Source organism: Geotrypetes seraphini, chromosome 3 (genome assembly GCF_902459505.1).
Source record: "Geotrypetes seraphini chromosome 3, aGeoSer1.1, whole genome shotgun sequence".
In the NCBI taxonomy this organism is placed as follows: Eukaryota; Metazoa; Chordata; class Amphibia; order Gymnophiona; family Dermophiidae; genus Geotrypetes; species Geotrypetes seraphini.
The window spans coordinates 93,870,438-93,887,033 of NC_047086.1; the positions used below are offsets into that span (position 1 = coordinate 93,870,438).

Consider the following 16,596-nt stretch of genomic DNA (forward strand, 5'->3'; position numbering starts at 1 on the left):
GAGGGAAGGTTCAGTCAGTTTCTAGTGCTAGTGTGCAGCTGACAGTGGTGAGGGCAGAAGACTGAGATTACTAGCCACCTAGGTACCATCAGTACATTGTGGAAAATGCTTTTTTGAAAGGGGTTGATCTGGTCATCCCTTTGTTTTCCCTACCTTTGCAAAAAAAATAGTTTCAGTTTTTAGGAAACTGTGTTTTGGCAGACTACAATTTCCCATTCCATTGCAAAGCAGTCATCTCAAACTTTAACCAGAGAAGCAATCAGAATTCTGCAATATGTGCAATATTTTACAGTAAGTAACGAAAGGCTCTCCTTCACAAAGCCGAGCTAGTGTTTTTAGTGCCAGCCACGGTGGTAAGAACTCTGATATTCATAGGAATTCTATGAGTGTTGGAGCTGTTACTGCGGCTTTGTAAAGGAGGGGAAAGAGAGGACCTGCAAGACAAGCCCCTGCTGTAGAAATTTTAAACCATTGATCTTTTCCTAAGGGCACTTTTGAAAATAAAGGGTGGCGCAGGGGTTAGAGCTACAGCTTTATCACCCTCAGGCTGTGGGTTCAAATCCCTTGCTGCTCCTTGTGATCCTGGGCAAGTCACTTAATCCCCTTATTGCCCCAGGTACACTAGATAGAGTTTGAGCCCACCGGGACAGATAGGGAAATATGATAGAGTACCTGAATGTAAATCATTCAATGGCTGCTAAGGCATGTTTTTGATTTTGAGCAAGTCACTTGGCCCTCAATTTCCTCAGATATAAGTTTAAATTATAAGCCTTTGAGGACAGGAAAAGACCTTCTTAATGGAATGTAGTAAGTTTTAACAGAGATTTCGGCAGTTGGAACCCAAGCACAGTACTGGGTAAAGCTAAGAAGAAAAAATTAAAAAATTTAAATTGAATCAGGTTGGGCAGACTGGATGGACCATTTGGGTCTTTATCTGCCATCATCTACTATGTTACTATGTTACCTCACCTTAAGTGACTACTAAAAAGTCATCTGTTAGCACAGTGTATTGCAAACAGTGTGCCGTGGTGTAATAGTGTGCCACGGTGAGATTCTAGGTGTGCCGCAAAAGAGATGAGTCTGTCACTGCCGGCGCCAGCATCTCTCCTCTCTGCCCCCCCCCCCCCCATAGTGATGGAGGGATTTCCAAAACTGGGCAGTTTATCCGGGTTCTGGAAGGCCCCTGAGCTCAGGGCCGCGCTTATAGAGCCTCTGGGCATACACGGACGTCGAAGCGACGACATCGTGCACATGTACGTGACATCACCAGTCAATATCTGTTAATGCTCAGAGGCCCTGTAGATGCAGCCCCAACTTTAGTGTACCGCAGCAGAAAATGTTTATGAGACACTTTGCTAGTAGATGGAAAAGTGTGTGTATGTATGTGTGTGTGTGTGTGTGGGGGGGGGGGGTGAACTACAACCACAGCCATTGTTTCCCACAGAAATCTGTCTATTCTCTCCAACCCACTAACCCAGGGATCTCAAAGTCCTCCTCGAGGGCCGCAATCCAGTCGGGTTTTCAGGATTTCCCCAATAAGAACATAAGAAATGCCTCTGCTGGGTCAGACCCGAGGTCCATCGTGCCCAGCAGTCCGCTCACGCGGTGGCCCAGCAGGTCCAGGACCTGTGCAGTAATCTTCTATCTATACCCCTCTATCTTCTTTTCCAGTAGTATGCATTGAAAGCAGTGCGTGCACATAGATCTCATGCATATTCATTGGGGAAAACCTGAAAACCCGACTGGATTCCGGCCCTCAAGGAGGGACTTTGAGACCCCTGCTCTAACCATTGTCTTCAGAAAAATTAGTGAGCAACATCAATTAACTATACTTGCTCCTCTGCTAGTTTTTCACTGATGTCAGAACCAGGTAGGGCCTATATGTACAGTATATATATATATATAATTTATTGTTTTGTATTTATATACCACTTCCATACAGCCTAAGTGATTTACATTCAGGTACTCAAGCATATATGTACAAGAGGGAGCCTAAAGGGCTGATTGCCTAGAGTAGAAAGTCATACGGGGACAGAAATCAAACCCATCTCCATATACTTCAGAAGCAGTTATTTCATTTAATTATGTTATTGAATTAGAGCCTCTGGTAGAGACCCATAAGAACATAAGAACTGCCATAGTGAGACAGAACGAAGGTCCATCAAGCCCAGTATCCTATTTCCAACAGTGGTGAATCCAGGTCCCAAGCACCTAGCTAGATCGCAAGTAGCAAAACAGATTTTATGCTGCTTATCATAGAGCAGTGGATTTTCCTAATCCATCTCAATAACAGCCTATGGACTTCTCTTTTAGGAAAGTATCCAAACCTTTTTTGAACCCCACTAAGCTAACTGATTTCACCACATAAACTCCAGCGTTTAATTACACGTTGTGTGAAGAAATATTTTCTCCGGTTTGTTTTAAATCTATTTCGCAGTAGCTTCATCGCATGCCCCCTAGTCCTAGTATTTTTAGAAAGAGTGAACAAGCAATTCACATCTAACCTGTCTACTCATTATTTTATAGACCTCTATCATATCCCCCTGAGACAACCTATTTACAAATAAGCAAAGACACATCATTAATTTGGAAATATTCGTTGGGAAGCGTACAGATTTTGTACTCCAGCTGATGAGGACCCTCAAACCTCCTCTGCACATGGTCAAAATTCCCTTTTACCAAGCTTGGCATCAATGTTCCCTGAAAGCCAGTGTTTCGCAAACTATGTGCCTCCTGAGATTTCAGGTGTGCCGCGAGACACAGGGGAGGAGGAGCAGCGTCAGTGCTGGCTGATTTCCTACAGGATGTGCCTCTCGCAGCTAGCCGGTGTCAGCGCGTCTCCTTCGCTCTGCATGTCTTCTCTTCTGGCAACCCGCACTGGCAGCTCAGAATCCATTTGTAGGGCCTTTGCACATGCAAGGACGTCAACGTGATGACGTCAGGCATGCAAGTGATGTCATTGCGTCAACACTTATTAATGTTTCAATCTGCGTCCACTACATTTAGTGTGCCACGGCTTGATAAAGTTTGCAAGACACTGCTCTAAGCCAAGGAAGCAGATGTGCAAGTCATGATGTGTTCTGACCAGCAGTTGTTTTGGCCTGGGCTGGTGTGTGGTGGTGGGGAGTTGCAAAGATGAACAATTTTTGAAAAGTATGCCAAATTATATTTAAAAAATGTGGTTAAATTATTTCTATTGAAATGAAAAGAAAACATAAAATTGTACATAAAATATATGTATACTCATATACCGTATATACTCAAATATGTTGAGACCCCCATTTTTGCTCCCCAAAAGGAGGAAAAATGGTTGACTCAAATATAAGATGGGGGCTTAATTTTCAAGTGCCATGCCCTGCTAGGATCTGCACCCAGTGTCCCCTCCCCTGCTAGGCTCTGCACTCAGTCCCCCCTCCCGGACAAGTTCTGCACCCAGCCCCCTTCCCTCCCTGCCCTGTAAGGCTCTGAACTCAGCCCCATTTCCTACAGGCTCTGCACCCAGCCCCCTTCTCTCCTTGCCCTTCCAATGTCACAGCCAGCGGCGCACCTGGCATGCAGGAACAAGCTTTTTGATGCCTAGTGATGCAGGAGCAAGCTTTTTGAGCTCCCGCTTTGTCCTGCGCCGCTCTCTGAATGGCTGCTGGCCATGAGATTGGAAGGAGGGGTTCAGCATTGGGCAGGAGTGCAGAAAGCTCGCTGTTGCCCATACACCGCTGTACTGCAAGGTACGCAGGGGAGGGTGTGTGTGTGCAAAATATTGTTCATATCGTCCGGGACAGGAGACAGGAGGGATCCCTCCTGTTCCGGCCTAACAGCAGGCTTGCAGCAAATTTGGGAGGGTATTGGTGGTCACTGGATGATGTCTGAATATAGGACGAGACCCCAATTTTTGGGCCATCTTGTCCTATATCCGAGTATATACGGGTATATATTGAAACACGATTAAAAAGTAACTTGGGCCCCCTTTTATCAAGCTGAGTTAGGGATTTTTATCGCTGTTGCTGAGGTAAAAGCTGAAAAAAATTCTTTGAGCGTTGGAGCTTTTACTGCAACAGTCAGTGATTAAAAAAAACCCTAATGCAGCTTCATAAAAGGGGCTTTGAATAGGAATTAATGGCACAGCAAGGATAGGCACCTGGGGCAGTGGCGCCCCCACCCTCTTCTCCATTCCCTGCCTCTTCGAACCCCCTCCCCCTGCCATGTGCGTGCCTTCCCACCGTACTCTTAAACTCTTCGCCAATGCAAGCAGCATCTCCAACCTGTTGCCCACGCCGGCCTCGGCTCTTCCTCTGATGTTAATTTCTGGTTCTACAAACAGGAAGTGACTTCAGAAGGAGAGATGAGGCCGGCACGAGCAGCAGGTTGGAGATGCTGCTTACGCCGGTGAGGAACTAAAGAGGTACAAGGGGAGGAGCAGAAGTGCCAGTGCCTCCACACTCTTCCTTGAAAGAACCTGTGGGGAGGGAAGTGATACCAAGATTTCTTGGAACAGTATATCTGTGGAGGGGCATTTTCGATAGTGCGTCTAAATATCAGGGCGGGGAAAAGGGAAACATCCATTTTCAAAACCACTAGACATCCAATTTTTTTTGTTGTTGTTAAATGACCTATTTGGACGTCTTGGCCTTTAGGACGTCTAACTTTTTTGGCCATTCTCGAATACCGAAACATCCATATTTAAAATGTCCTAATCCAGACCATTTAGATGTGGGAGGGGCTAGTATAGTAATGAATTGGCCACCTAGATATCCCAACAGAGCAGTGGGGCATCTTAGAGAGCACTTCTGTGAACTTCACATAAAGGGTGCCAGTTGTACGTATATCTCACCATAACCCCTTTATAATTTGTAGCGAGTCCCCCCCAAATCCTACTATACCCACCTATGTACCACTCCAGTAGCCCTTATGATTGCAGGTGGCACCTACAGTATATGACAGCATAGTAGGGTTTGGGTGGATTTTGATGGGCTCATACTTAATACCATAGATGTTGTGGTTAGAGTGGCTTATGGGTCTGGGTCTTCCTCTCTATGGTTCACTAGCCCACCCACAAGGCTACATATGACACCTGTGTGCTGCTCTGATAGACTTTCCCATACCAGATGCTGCTGTTAGACAGGTATGTACCTTTCTGTTCTCATTTTTTGTGTGGTAGAAGGGAGTCAGTGAGCACTGGGGAAGTGTGGGGGTATCTTACCTTGATGTATACAGTGGTCTTCTTGGGCACCTTTGTGGCGCTTGGACGTTTCTAAAACAGATCTAGCTCCAAACGTCTAAGTTCCATCCAAGACGTCTTATAGAACATTTGATTATTGCTGCAAGATGTTCAAGTCTAACCAGCCCTTATGCATGCCCGAAACCTGCCCTTAATACGCCTCCACCGTGCCCATCTCAAGCTCTTGTCGCACATAGGCTGGGACACCTTGCTAGGCATCCAGTAAAAATGGTTTTGATTATCGGTACTTTGATGTCCTGGCAATTAGGACATCGAAGTGCCGATTTAGGACACTTTTCAAGTTCAAGTTTCAAGTTTATTAAAATTTGATAAATCGCTTATTACATACTAAGCGAGTAACATTAAAATATAAGATAGGTCAAGAGTTAATTATACAATTTTAAAAGGGGTTAAAAGCAAACTGACAAAACAAACAGACTCAGATACATAAGGGAAGGAAAGGACGAGAAGACAGTTACAATATTGATATTTTTCATAATTAGGAAAAAAAAGAAAAACCAAATAAGGGGAAAAAACATGAGGAATGGGATTGAACGTTAAAATTTTTTGATTATGAACACCATTGTCTTTCCTTTTTATATATATTTTTTTAATTTATAAATTATATTGCCATGAAACAGCTCATTACTCTGCTGGTGTGCACTGGGACGCAAGTCTGTTACTGGAGAATGATGCTTTTTATTTAATGAGCAAAAAGGCTAAGAACATTGGACAAAATCAATTTTGGTTTCAAAGGGGAAGGTACCTGCTGCCACCACTTATAAATGGGGCATGCAATTCTTTTTCACTGTTTGCATTTGGTATGCTGTTTGCTTGATCTAAGTGACTTTGGGCTCACTAACCTTATGTAGGCTTCATTCTTAATGTTGCTCAACCGTGCTGGGAAGAGTAAGGAAGCAGCTTTTATGAATGAACATGATATACCTTACTGCTGTTCGTCTTAGCACAATATAAACAGGTCTTTTATATTCTCTTTTTATGTACTGTATCCTTCTGTACAAAGGGTATCATTGTTACCTTTCCTGGAAACAAGTGTGCTTTGTTACTGTGTTTTTTTCTTGAACACAGTATTTCTTAACTCTGTTCCCTGTTTCCTAAATTCATCTAAATGTGTACCTGCATTCACTGTCAATTCTTAAATTTAAGATTTGGTATTAACACAAACTGTAAAGAGACCAGATTTATTAAGGACTTAGGGCTAGATTCACTAAGGACACCGATTGTGTCCCGACCACTTTGCGATCACTTAGCAACCCCGACCCGATTCACTAACTTTTCTCCTGATCCGATCCGCACATGCAAATGAGGGGGAACGGCATGCAAATATAGGCAGGCAGTGATTCACTAAAAAAAAAAAAAAAAAAGAGGGACACTGACTGGGCTGGACGATCAAAAAAATAAGTGACTGCTGAGGACCAGTCGTTCAGGTCCTTTCTGACTGCCCTGCTCTGTGCCGCCCTGCTCTCTGCCCCGACTCTACTCTTGCTGCCCTGCTCTCTGCCCCTACTCTCATGCCCTTCCCCGCAGTGCGAGCCCATGTTTTTAACCCGCAGGTTTAAAGCGGGTTAAAACCACGGGCTCGTGAAGTAAAAAAGTAAAAAAAAAAAATTCAAAAGCTCTGTAAGCATGTGTAGACCATCTACAGGCAAAGAAGATGGTCTGCGCATGCGTTGGGATCACTGTTCAGCGATCCGTGCGGTCGTTTGGGGGTGTGATTCTGATCGCCCCCCATTTGCATGCGATCACGTCGTGAATCGGGTGGCCGGCAACCTCACGGATCGGATCGCTAACGGACCGGATTGAATCCGTGAGGTTAGCGACTCTAGCCCTAAGTTACAAGGTCCCTTTTTGAAGTGCTGAATAAAAATGCTGATTTTCTAGAACCATCTGACACTGTTCATATTATGTGAAATAGAGTTCTTGGTTTCTTTGCTTAACTTTGATCTTCCTGTGTTCTAGGTGTTTGATATTCGCTGCTATCAGGAGTCTTTGGCACCTTGTTTCTGTCTGCCTGTGCACAACAATATCAACCAAATTACTGAAATCATTCTTGGAGAAACAAAAACCTATGTGTTCTTTGAAAAGAGCCATGGAGACATGCATTCTTTCGTCCGTACCTGCAAAAAGTTGAAGGAAGAAGAGGCTGCCAAGCTCTTCTATCAGATCGCTTCAGCTGTAGCACACTGCCACGACGGCGGGCTGGTTCTGCGAGATCTGAAGCTGAGAAAATTTGTCTTCAAAGACGATGAAAGGTATGATTTCAGTCTCACGATCCAGATGCCTTTAGTTTTAGACGTGTGATGATTGCTGTGGGTAGTTAAATGTAATAGTCAAGACCAGTGACGGTTTGAGGAGTGAACAGATCATGAACTGGTGCCTGTCATGTTATTGCATATGACATGAGTCCTTTTACTAAAGTGGGTTAGGCTGTTAACGTGTTGGTTAGTGCATGTTAATAGCTAATGCACTGACTCATTAACAACCATATGCAGGGCAGGATTAATTCGTCGAGGGCCCCTAGGCACACCAGTACACTGGGCCCCCCTGCCCCGCCCCACCCCACCATGCGCCCAGGCGGAAATAGGAAGCTGCGTCAGAGGGAAGCTTTGGGCAAGCAGCACCGCTTGCACAATTACAGTTCCCGTTGCCTTTCTTACCCGCGTTGCTTGCTTGTCTTTCCGTCAATGGGTGGGGCCCGCGTTGCCGATCGATGCTGGAAAAAAACCGTTTGGAAAAAACAATGTTGATGCTCTCCTTCATCGGACCCCTCTGACCATTTTGAGCCCTAGGTGTGTGCCTACCTGGCCTATTGGTTAATCCTGCCCTGGCCATATGTGGTATATTTGCAGTTAGAATGTGGTCATTTGTGCATTACGGCCACTTTTTTTTTGAAAGGGGGCAGAACTGGGAGGAGCATGAGTACTGAATGGGTGTGGAGAGTTTTTGGCATGAAACACATTGCACTTACTGCGTTTTAACTCAGGCCCCGATGTTCTAAACTTTCTGTGTTTTTAACTATCAACGCTAAATTTATTTATTTATTTATTTATTTATTTATTTAGATTTTTATCCCGTCCTCCCAATAGCTCAGAACAGTTTACAAATGAACATACACAGTGCGGAGTAACTAGACATATAAGTAGTACAACAGGTTTAGTGATTGGATTTATAGTTTTTGGAGAGAATTAAATACAGGGAGATTAAGCAGAGAGAGAGAAGGGGGAAATACAGTAGTTTAATTTAAGGAAAGTTATAAGCGTATAGGTGCAATTTGTTAGTGGATAGAGTAAGAGAGGGTCATACTGGAATTTCGGGAAGGAGATAGGAGAGTGGAGGGTGGGGCCTAAGGGGGGGAGAGACAGAGGAGATCTTTAGTTGAAGAGGAGGGTCTTTACCGATTTACGGAATGTTAATAATGAGTTCTGTTGTCTAAGTTGGGGGGGAAGTTGGTTCCAGAGGTGTGGAATGAAGTGGATGTAGGATCGTTTGTGGGCAGTTTCTGTGAGCAGGGATCTTCCGGGGGGGACGCATAGGCGTGTCTCTGACTTTGAGCGGAGGGTGCGAGTGGGGTTGTAGATGGGAAGTTTGGATTTTATGTAGGAGGGGGTGGTGGAGTAGATTCTCTTGTGGGCAATTGTTAGGGCTTTGAAAGTACGGCGTTGGCTAATTGGGAGCCAGTGTTCAGCATGGAGTGCCGGGGAGATGGAATCGCGGTAGTTGAGGTTGTGTAGGAGGCGGATGGCTGCATTTTGGACCCGTTGGAGGCGTTTGATATTATTTTTGTTTAGTCCGTTGAATAGCGAGTTACAATAATCCATTCTGGAGAGGACATATGCATATAGGAGTTGGGCGAGGTCTGGTGTGGAGATGTAGGGTTTGATCCTTTTCAGTTGGCGAAGGTAGTAGAAGGAGGTGGAGACTACTTGGGATATGTGGTTGGATAAGGATAGGTGTCCGTCTAGGGTTACTCCCAGGCTGCGAACTTGATCTGCTGCCAGTCCTAACCAGTTTAGCATTGAAGTATTTTAGCTCCCAATTCACATAATGGCTCTGCGCGGTCTTTCCTGTGCTTCGTATCATCCTCTGATAATTCTATGTAAATGTACATAAGAACATAAGAAGTTGCCTCCGCTGAGTCAGACCAGAGGTCCATCCTGCCCAGCGGTCCGCTCTCGCGGCGGCCCATCAGGCCTAATTGCCTGAACAGTGTCCCTGACTAATTTTGTAACTGCCTCTAATCCTATCCCTATTACTTACCTCTACTCCTATCTCTACCCCTCAATCCCTTTGTCCTCCAGGTACCTGTAGTACAATGAGCACTCCGGATGAAGCTCACCATTCATCTTCTATCTCTGTATATGTCTTTTCCCACTCGGTCTCCTATACTTCTAGTATTTCCCCTATGCTCATCTCCCTGCCTTCATCATCAACACTATTCTGTGTCCATATCCCCTCCGTGTCCAGTGCCAATCCTCTGTGTCCCTATGCTCCCCGTCTCAAGTCCATCATCTCTCTTCTGCATTCCTCTTCTCCCTCATGTCTAGCCATCTTCTATGCCAATGTACCCTCCTATGTCTGGGATTGCCCCACTGATTGTATCCATATACCACCCCTATAAAGTGTTCCCCTTTATGCCCCTGTTCCTATGCTCTCATCCATTCTTTCAACACTCCTCAAGGATCCAACACCTCTCTTCCTTCCCTCTAGCCCCTGCTCCCATTGGTCCAACATCTCTCCTCTCTAGCTCCAGCTCTAGCTCTGAGGGATGCCCTCTCCCTCCTGCCTGAACGACACCCCCCCCCCCCCGAATCCTCCTGCATGAATGACCAAAAACACCCAGAAACCCCCCCCCCCCTATTACCTTGACTAGAGTCTGGAACAAAGACTGTCAAGAGGGATGCCTGCCTCTTCAAAATGGTGGGCCTTCCCCTTCCCAGTGCTCCCTGGGAAGCACTGGAAGGGGCCTAAGGCCCTGATTGGCCGAGGTGTCCAAGGCCCCTCCTAAGTAGGAGGCCTTGGATACCTGCCTTGGACACCTGGACCAATCAGGCCTTAGGCCTCTCCCAGTGCTTCCCAGGGAGCACTGGGAAGGCCTGCCATTTTTAAGAGACGGGCTTGCTGGCAAGAGAGAAGGAATCCCTCTTGCTGGTCTTCGTTCCAGACTCCAGTCAAGGTGGGGGGTTCTGGAGGGTTTGTGGTCATTCAGGCAGGCGGGAGGTGGAGGGCATCGGGGGTGTTGTGAGGAAGCAAGGAATAGACATCCCTCCTGCTGATTGGGGGGGGGGTCTTTGTGCCAAACGAGCTGATCGTAGGGGTATCGCCGATCAGCTGAGCTGGCAGGACTTCCCGAAGCTGCCGACTTCAGCTCTTCCCCTCTTCCAATGTTGCACTCCAGGGAGAGGAAACGAGAAGAAAAGGACAAGCCACTGGAATTTGGAGGGGAGCCAGGGGAACTGAGGGATGCGTTCTCTTCAAGATGTATTGTAGGATTGTATGACGCAGGACCTGCTTACATTGGAGAACTGGTCCTCAACATGGCAGCTGGGGTTCAACGCCAAGAAATGTAAGGTCATGCACCTCGGTAGCAGGAATCCATGCAAAACCTACACCTTAAATGGAGAAACGTTGACCAGGACGATAGTTGAGCGAGACTTGGGAGTGATCATCAGTGCAGACATGAAGGTTGCAAATCAGGTGGAAAAAGCATCATCCAAGGCAAGACAAATGATGGGATGTATCAATAGAAGTTTCGTAAGCAGGAAACCTGAGGTCATATTGCCACTACAGAACCATGGTAAGACCTCACCTGGAGTACTGTGTGCAGTTCTGGAGGCCACATTACCGCAAAGATGTGCTTAGAGTCGAGTCGGTTCAGCGGATGGCCACTAGGAATATTTCGGGGCTCAAGGGTGTCTCGTATGAGGAGAGACTGAACAAACTGCAGCTCTACACTCTGGAGGAACGCAGGGAGAGGGGAGACATGATTGAAACGTTTAAATACATCACGGGTCGTGTCGAGGTAGAAGATGACATCTTTCTACTCAGGGGACCCTCGGCCACAAGAGGGCATCCGCTCAACCTCAGAGGAGGGAAATTTAGGGGTGACATTAGGAAGTATTTCTTCACGGAAAGAGTGGTAGGGCACTGGAATAAGCTTCTGGAGCAGGTGGCCAAGGCCAACAGCGTGCTTGACTTTAAGAATAAATGGGACATCTACGTGGGATCCCTACAGAGGCCTAGTAAGACACTCAGACTTGATAGGGCGGGTCAGTAGAGTGGGCAGACTTGGTGGGCTATAGCCCTTTTCTGCCGTCACCTTTCTATGTTTCTATGTTTCTAAGATTGGTGGGGTGAATATAAAAACAGTGAGTTTTGCCGAGCTCTAAAACAGCATGCAGGCTTGGTGAACCACGTAAGCCATGTTTAATATCGGTAAAGGATGATGGGGTGTTTCTCACTGTGGGGACAAGGATATTTACTATTCTCAAGGGCGGTGAGAAGTTTGGTCACCGTTCCCATGGAGAGAAGGGCGGATAAACCACGGGTCGCTGTTGTGTTTGTTCACCGTGTCATTCTCTAGTGCATATAAAGTAGGCATGCTTAGGCGCCGTTTCTAGAATCTGCTCCTGTGCTTCTGTGCTAACTGCAAATTGAGTACCACCTGCCGGCAGGCCCCTCCCATACACACACACACAAAAATACTGTGTTAATTTCCTTCGTTGAAGCATATAAAGTTCAAAATCATAACATCATGCGTTTTATCTGCGTAAACATGAGTTCTATGCGGTTTACAAAAGATTATAAACTAAAACAGCAAGAAATTATTTGACCAAGTATTTTGAAAAGAGATAAGTTTTCAGTTGAGTTCTGAAATGTTTATATGAACAGGCTCCAAGCAATAACAATTGAAATTCTCTGTCGTGTGAAGCTGTTTGGAATGCTAAAGTATGGTCTAGAAATTTCTTACTTTTACAGCCCTGTACTGACGGAAAGGTGAATAGGGCGTGAGACTTTCTACACTTCTCCCTCCGTATTTGCTGTGATAGGGAATTAACAGATCCGCAAATACAGAAAAACCACGAATAACTTTTTCATATATTATTCGCTGTTTTCTATTCAAAACCATCTTGAATATGGTGAAACCGCGCATAACATGGTGGGAGACCTGGCCTGTTCCTGAAGGAGAGACAAAACACGGTGAAGAAAGTGCCGGGAATCGGCGATTTTCTCTGTAAAAGCTTGGAATCAGTGATTTCTCTATGCAAGTAATTTGGGGGGAGGAGCCAGCAAGCTAAAAACTGTGAATAATCAAAACTGCAATTGCTTCTCCCTCCACAAATACGGAGGGAGAAGTGTACGATTTTTATACAATGCTAGAGAGAATCTATTAACCATATAAAATGGAGCGGTACCATACATGACCTTATAGCAAAAGCAACCCAACTTAAACAAACACGAGCCTCCATTGGCTGTATTCTGAATCAATATGAGTCTAACCATGTCTTTCTTGGGAATTGTTAAATACACAATATTACAATAATACAAAAGACTCAATAATAAAGATTGTAACAGAAGTTTAAAAGCAGAAAACTCAAAAAAAGGTTTAATGGTACACAGTTTCCATAGCATGTAATAACCCTTATGTACCATAACATCTATTTGTTTTTTCATAGTCAGATGCTGGTCCAAAATAACTCCCAATATTTTAATTGTTGGTTGAATGTGTACAAGAGCCCTATAAGGGTGTTTTCTCTAGTACAAAACCCCCACCCCTTATAAGAATGCTTCAAAGTTACTGCTTGGAAGCAATAATCATTAAAAGCACATCAGCTATATTTCAAAGACTGGAGTAACAGGAATAGAAAAAAAATTAGATACCTAATAAAAATAAAAAGAATTACAGTAGACTCTCAGTTAACCGGCACCCATGGGGATTCATAGATGCCAGATAAATGTAGTTTCTGGTTGCTTGAGAGTTACTATTAAAAATAGGCCTAACTAATACTATACCCCATACCAGGGGTAGGCAATTCCTGTCCTCGAGAGTCACAGGCAGGTCAGGTTTTCAGGATATCCACAATAAATAGGCATGAGATAGATTTGCAATGCATCTCAAGGGGGCAGTGCATGCAAATCCATCTCATACATATTCATTGTGGATATCCTGAAAACCTGACCTGCCTGTGGCTCTCGAGGACCGGCATTGCCTATCCCTGCCCCATACTATGCCAAACCATAAACTGTTCCAGACAAACTACCAGACATGCGGTAGGCAAAGCACGGGTGTACTCAGGTACGGAGTGCCAAGTTTACACTTAAATTTCCACCAGAAATGGATTTTATTTTCATTTTTATGTAAAATATTACAGTTTTTATTTGATTTTTTTTTTCTGGTTGCTTGAGTTCCGGTTACCAGAGAGTCTCCTGTAGTCTACATTTTGGCATGTCAAGGTGTGTACTGTATGAGTAGGAAGGAAAACAGTATATAAGTGCAGAATTTGAGAACGGTTGAATTCTTAGCCAAGGAATTATTAGTTAGCCTGTACAGACTTAGTAACTATTCTAGAATGGCTTCCTTTATTGCCCAAGATTTTACAGCAGTCAGCTGATTCACACATAGTGGCAGTAACCTTTTGCCCTTGTTCAGCATGAATACTGAACAAACAGCTTTCGAGGAGTCAAGCTGTTAATCGGCTTTAGGGAAGATTTGGTGCAGTGTAAGCTGAGTCACCCAAAAAAATTAAGAGGAAAACATCCAAATTCAAGTTTGTGGTATGCAGGCAGTAACCTTTATCTGTGGATCTGAAAGAACTGTGTTTTTGATTTGAGCAGGGAAAGATCTGGTTGGTGACATATTAAATCATTTACTGTACACCTGAGAGACGTGTGGGCAGCTCTTATGGGTCCTTCTGAGCTGTACAACTCATAAGTGAAATTAAAAATGAGAAAGCAGAGAACATCTTAATAGTTTCAGTAGGCATCCCCCAACCTTTTAATCATTACCTAATAGCTTTGAGGTTTGTAAAATAGAACCAAGAAAGCAAGGGAGAGTCAGCTCAACGGGTGGTGGTGGTACCTTCAGCTACTTCTTGCTTTTGCATTCCTATCTTAGGGGCCATCCAAATATTGATGGCTAAGCTTAATTGGGTCCCCTTAGCCAATACTTCATGTTACTGGACACTCATTAAAATTTGTGTTCCTAATGCCCAAAGCATGTCTTCCAAAAGTGGGTGTGTCCATGGGAGGGGCATGTGTAAACACAGAGGTGTTCTGAAAAGATATGTATGTATTTACAGAATACTGGATAAGTGTGTCTGACTTGGACACCAGCATTGACACCAGCTTTCAGCAGGTGTACGTACATCTGGTATACAAAGTTAGCCGTGGGAACTGGCACAATTAAGAACTGGCATGCCTTTTATAGAAGAGTACTGCTACTAGTACTATCATGTTTCCCTGAAAATAAGACCTACCCCGAAAATAAGCCCTAGCATGATTTTCAGGGTAGGTCTTAATATAAGCCCTACCCCCAAAAATAAGCCTTAGTTGCCGACAGCAGCAGTGCTCTCCCCCCCCCCCCCGCCGACCTCCCCTCCCTCCCGCCAACCCATCTCTCCCTTCCATCCGAACCATGAGACAGAAATAAATAAATGTACCTTATAATAAACCAGCAGTGTCAGCAGCAATCTAGACAGGCTGCTTCGTGGCCTGGGCCGTTCCTATGTTGTGTTGCTGATGACGTCATCAGTGATGCGGCAGAGGAACGGCCCAGGCCTCGAAGCAGCCTGTCTAGATTGCTGCCGACGCTGCCAGTTTGTTATAAGATACATTTATTTCTGTCTCGTGGTTCGGATGGGAGGGAGAGATGGAGTGGCGGGGGGGAGGGGAGGGAGCGGGGGTCACGGCAGTGGCGGGAGGACATAGAAAGATGCTAATGGGATGGGAGGACGGAAGGGATAGAAGCTGCAAGGAATGGGAGGGAGGGATAGAAGCTGTAAGGGTTCTGCTGCACAAGGGATGGGAGGGAGGGATAGAAAGATACTGCACAAGGGGATGGGTGGGAGGGGAGGAAAGATGCTGCACATGTGGGGGAGAGAAAGGAAATAGGAAGAATTGGGATGGAGGAGAGGAAGGGCGAGATGATCATTGTACATGAAAAAATAAGACATCCCCCAAAATAAGACCTAGTGGCTTTTTTTGGGCCCCAAATTAATATAAGACAGTGTCTTATTTTTGGGGAAACCCAGTACTACTTATTTCTATAGTGCTACCAGATTCAAACAGTGCTCTAGATTAACAGAAGAGACAGTCCCTGCTCAAAAGAGCTTACAGTCTAATGCATAATTCCAAATTGTTTTGGCACCCAGTTTTGAATGCTATATACAGAATTTCCTCCTGTGTTTTGCACATGAATGTAACATTCACCTGCTTAAGCACTTATATTCTATAATCCTAGCTAAGATTATAGTATTAGGGGGCAAATGTTTTAATTTGTAATTATCCCCCTACAAGAGACAAACTGTGGAACCAAAAGCAAATTCGAGGGGGCTGCTGAAAAGTTCTCAGCCCAAGCAACTAAGCTGGGGTAGTCCCACTTTTTTCGTTCTGTTGGAAAATACAGAACAAAAAAAAAAAGTGGGAAATGGCTGGTCTAAGTGTATAGCCCACCCTAGAGGCTGCCCCAATTTTGTTGGTTGGGCTGAGAAACTTTCAGTGGCCCCTCGAACCTATACATCATGCAGTGGTAATGTCATGTCAGCAGATTCCCGAATGAGCCTTGTGTTAATGCTCTTCCTCGGTGTTCTGTTTGATTTGGATCTGGTCATGGCACTTGTAACTGCTGTTCTGGCACTTTTTTTTGGCATGCTATTTTTTTAAACACTTTCAAGCTTATTTTGCAGATGTCATGGCTTCTTTACTGTACACTTAGATTGCTTTGTAGATAAAACCACATACATTTGACATCTATCAAATAGACCTGTTGACGTTCACTGTTAATGCAAACTGCATAGGTTTGAAATTCCATGGCATTTTTAATAGGGCTTAAATAAACAAAGGGGAATATTATTTTTGCTGTGCACAGTTGGAACTGCAGCATCATTCTCAGTGGGATAAGTTGGTAAACTTTATACACAAGCTTAGAAAACCGTATCGTAGAAACCAAAAGGATTTAGTTTTAGAGGATTTAGTTTTCTAGTTCCGGCACACTAAATGGAGCAAATGTTTTTTTTGTGGCACATTATAATTGAAAAGATAAAATTGCAAAACCAACAAAAAATTAAATTTGAGAGTTATTTATTTAAAGTTTTTAAAGTTATATGTGGGTAATTGTAACAATGGTGAAACTAAAGTAATAGAAC

General features: G+C 44.5%; 1 protein-coding gene across 2 annotated transcripts in view; it reads left to right on the forward strand.

Annotated features, from left to right (window-relative positions):
* The window catches only part of TRIB2 (tribbles pseudokinase 2), a 66,214-nt gene that overhangs the window by 27,588 nt on the left and 22,030 nt on the right, over nt 1–16,596 (forward strand). For both annotated transcript variants that reach the window (XM_033939729.1, XM_033939726.1), the window contains exon 2: nt 7,196–7,488. In XM_033939729.1, the coding sequence (XP_033795620.1) occupies nt 7,334–7,488 (155 nt within the window). In that variant the 5' untranslated portion in view covers nt 7,196–7,333. The remainder of the gene's footprint in view (nt 1–7,195; nt 7,489–16,596) is intronic.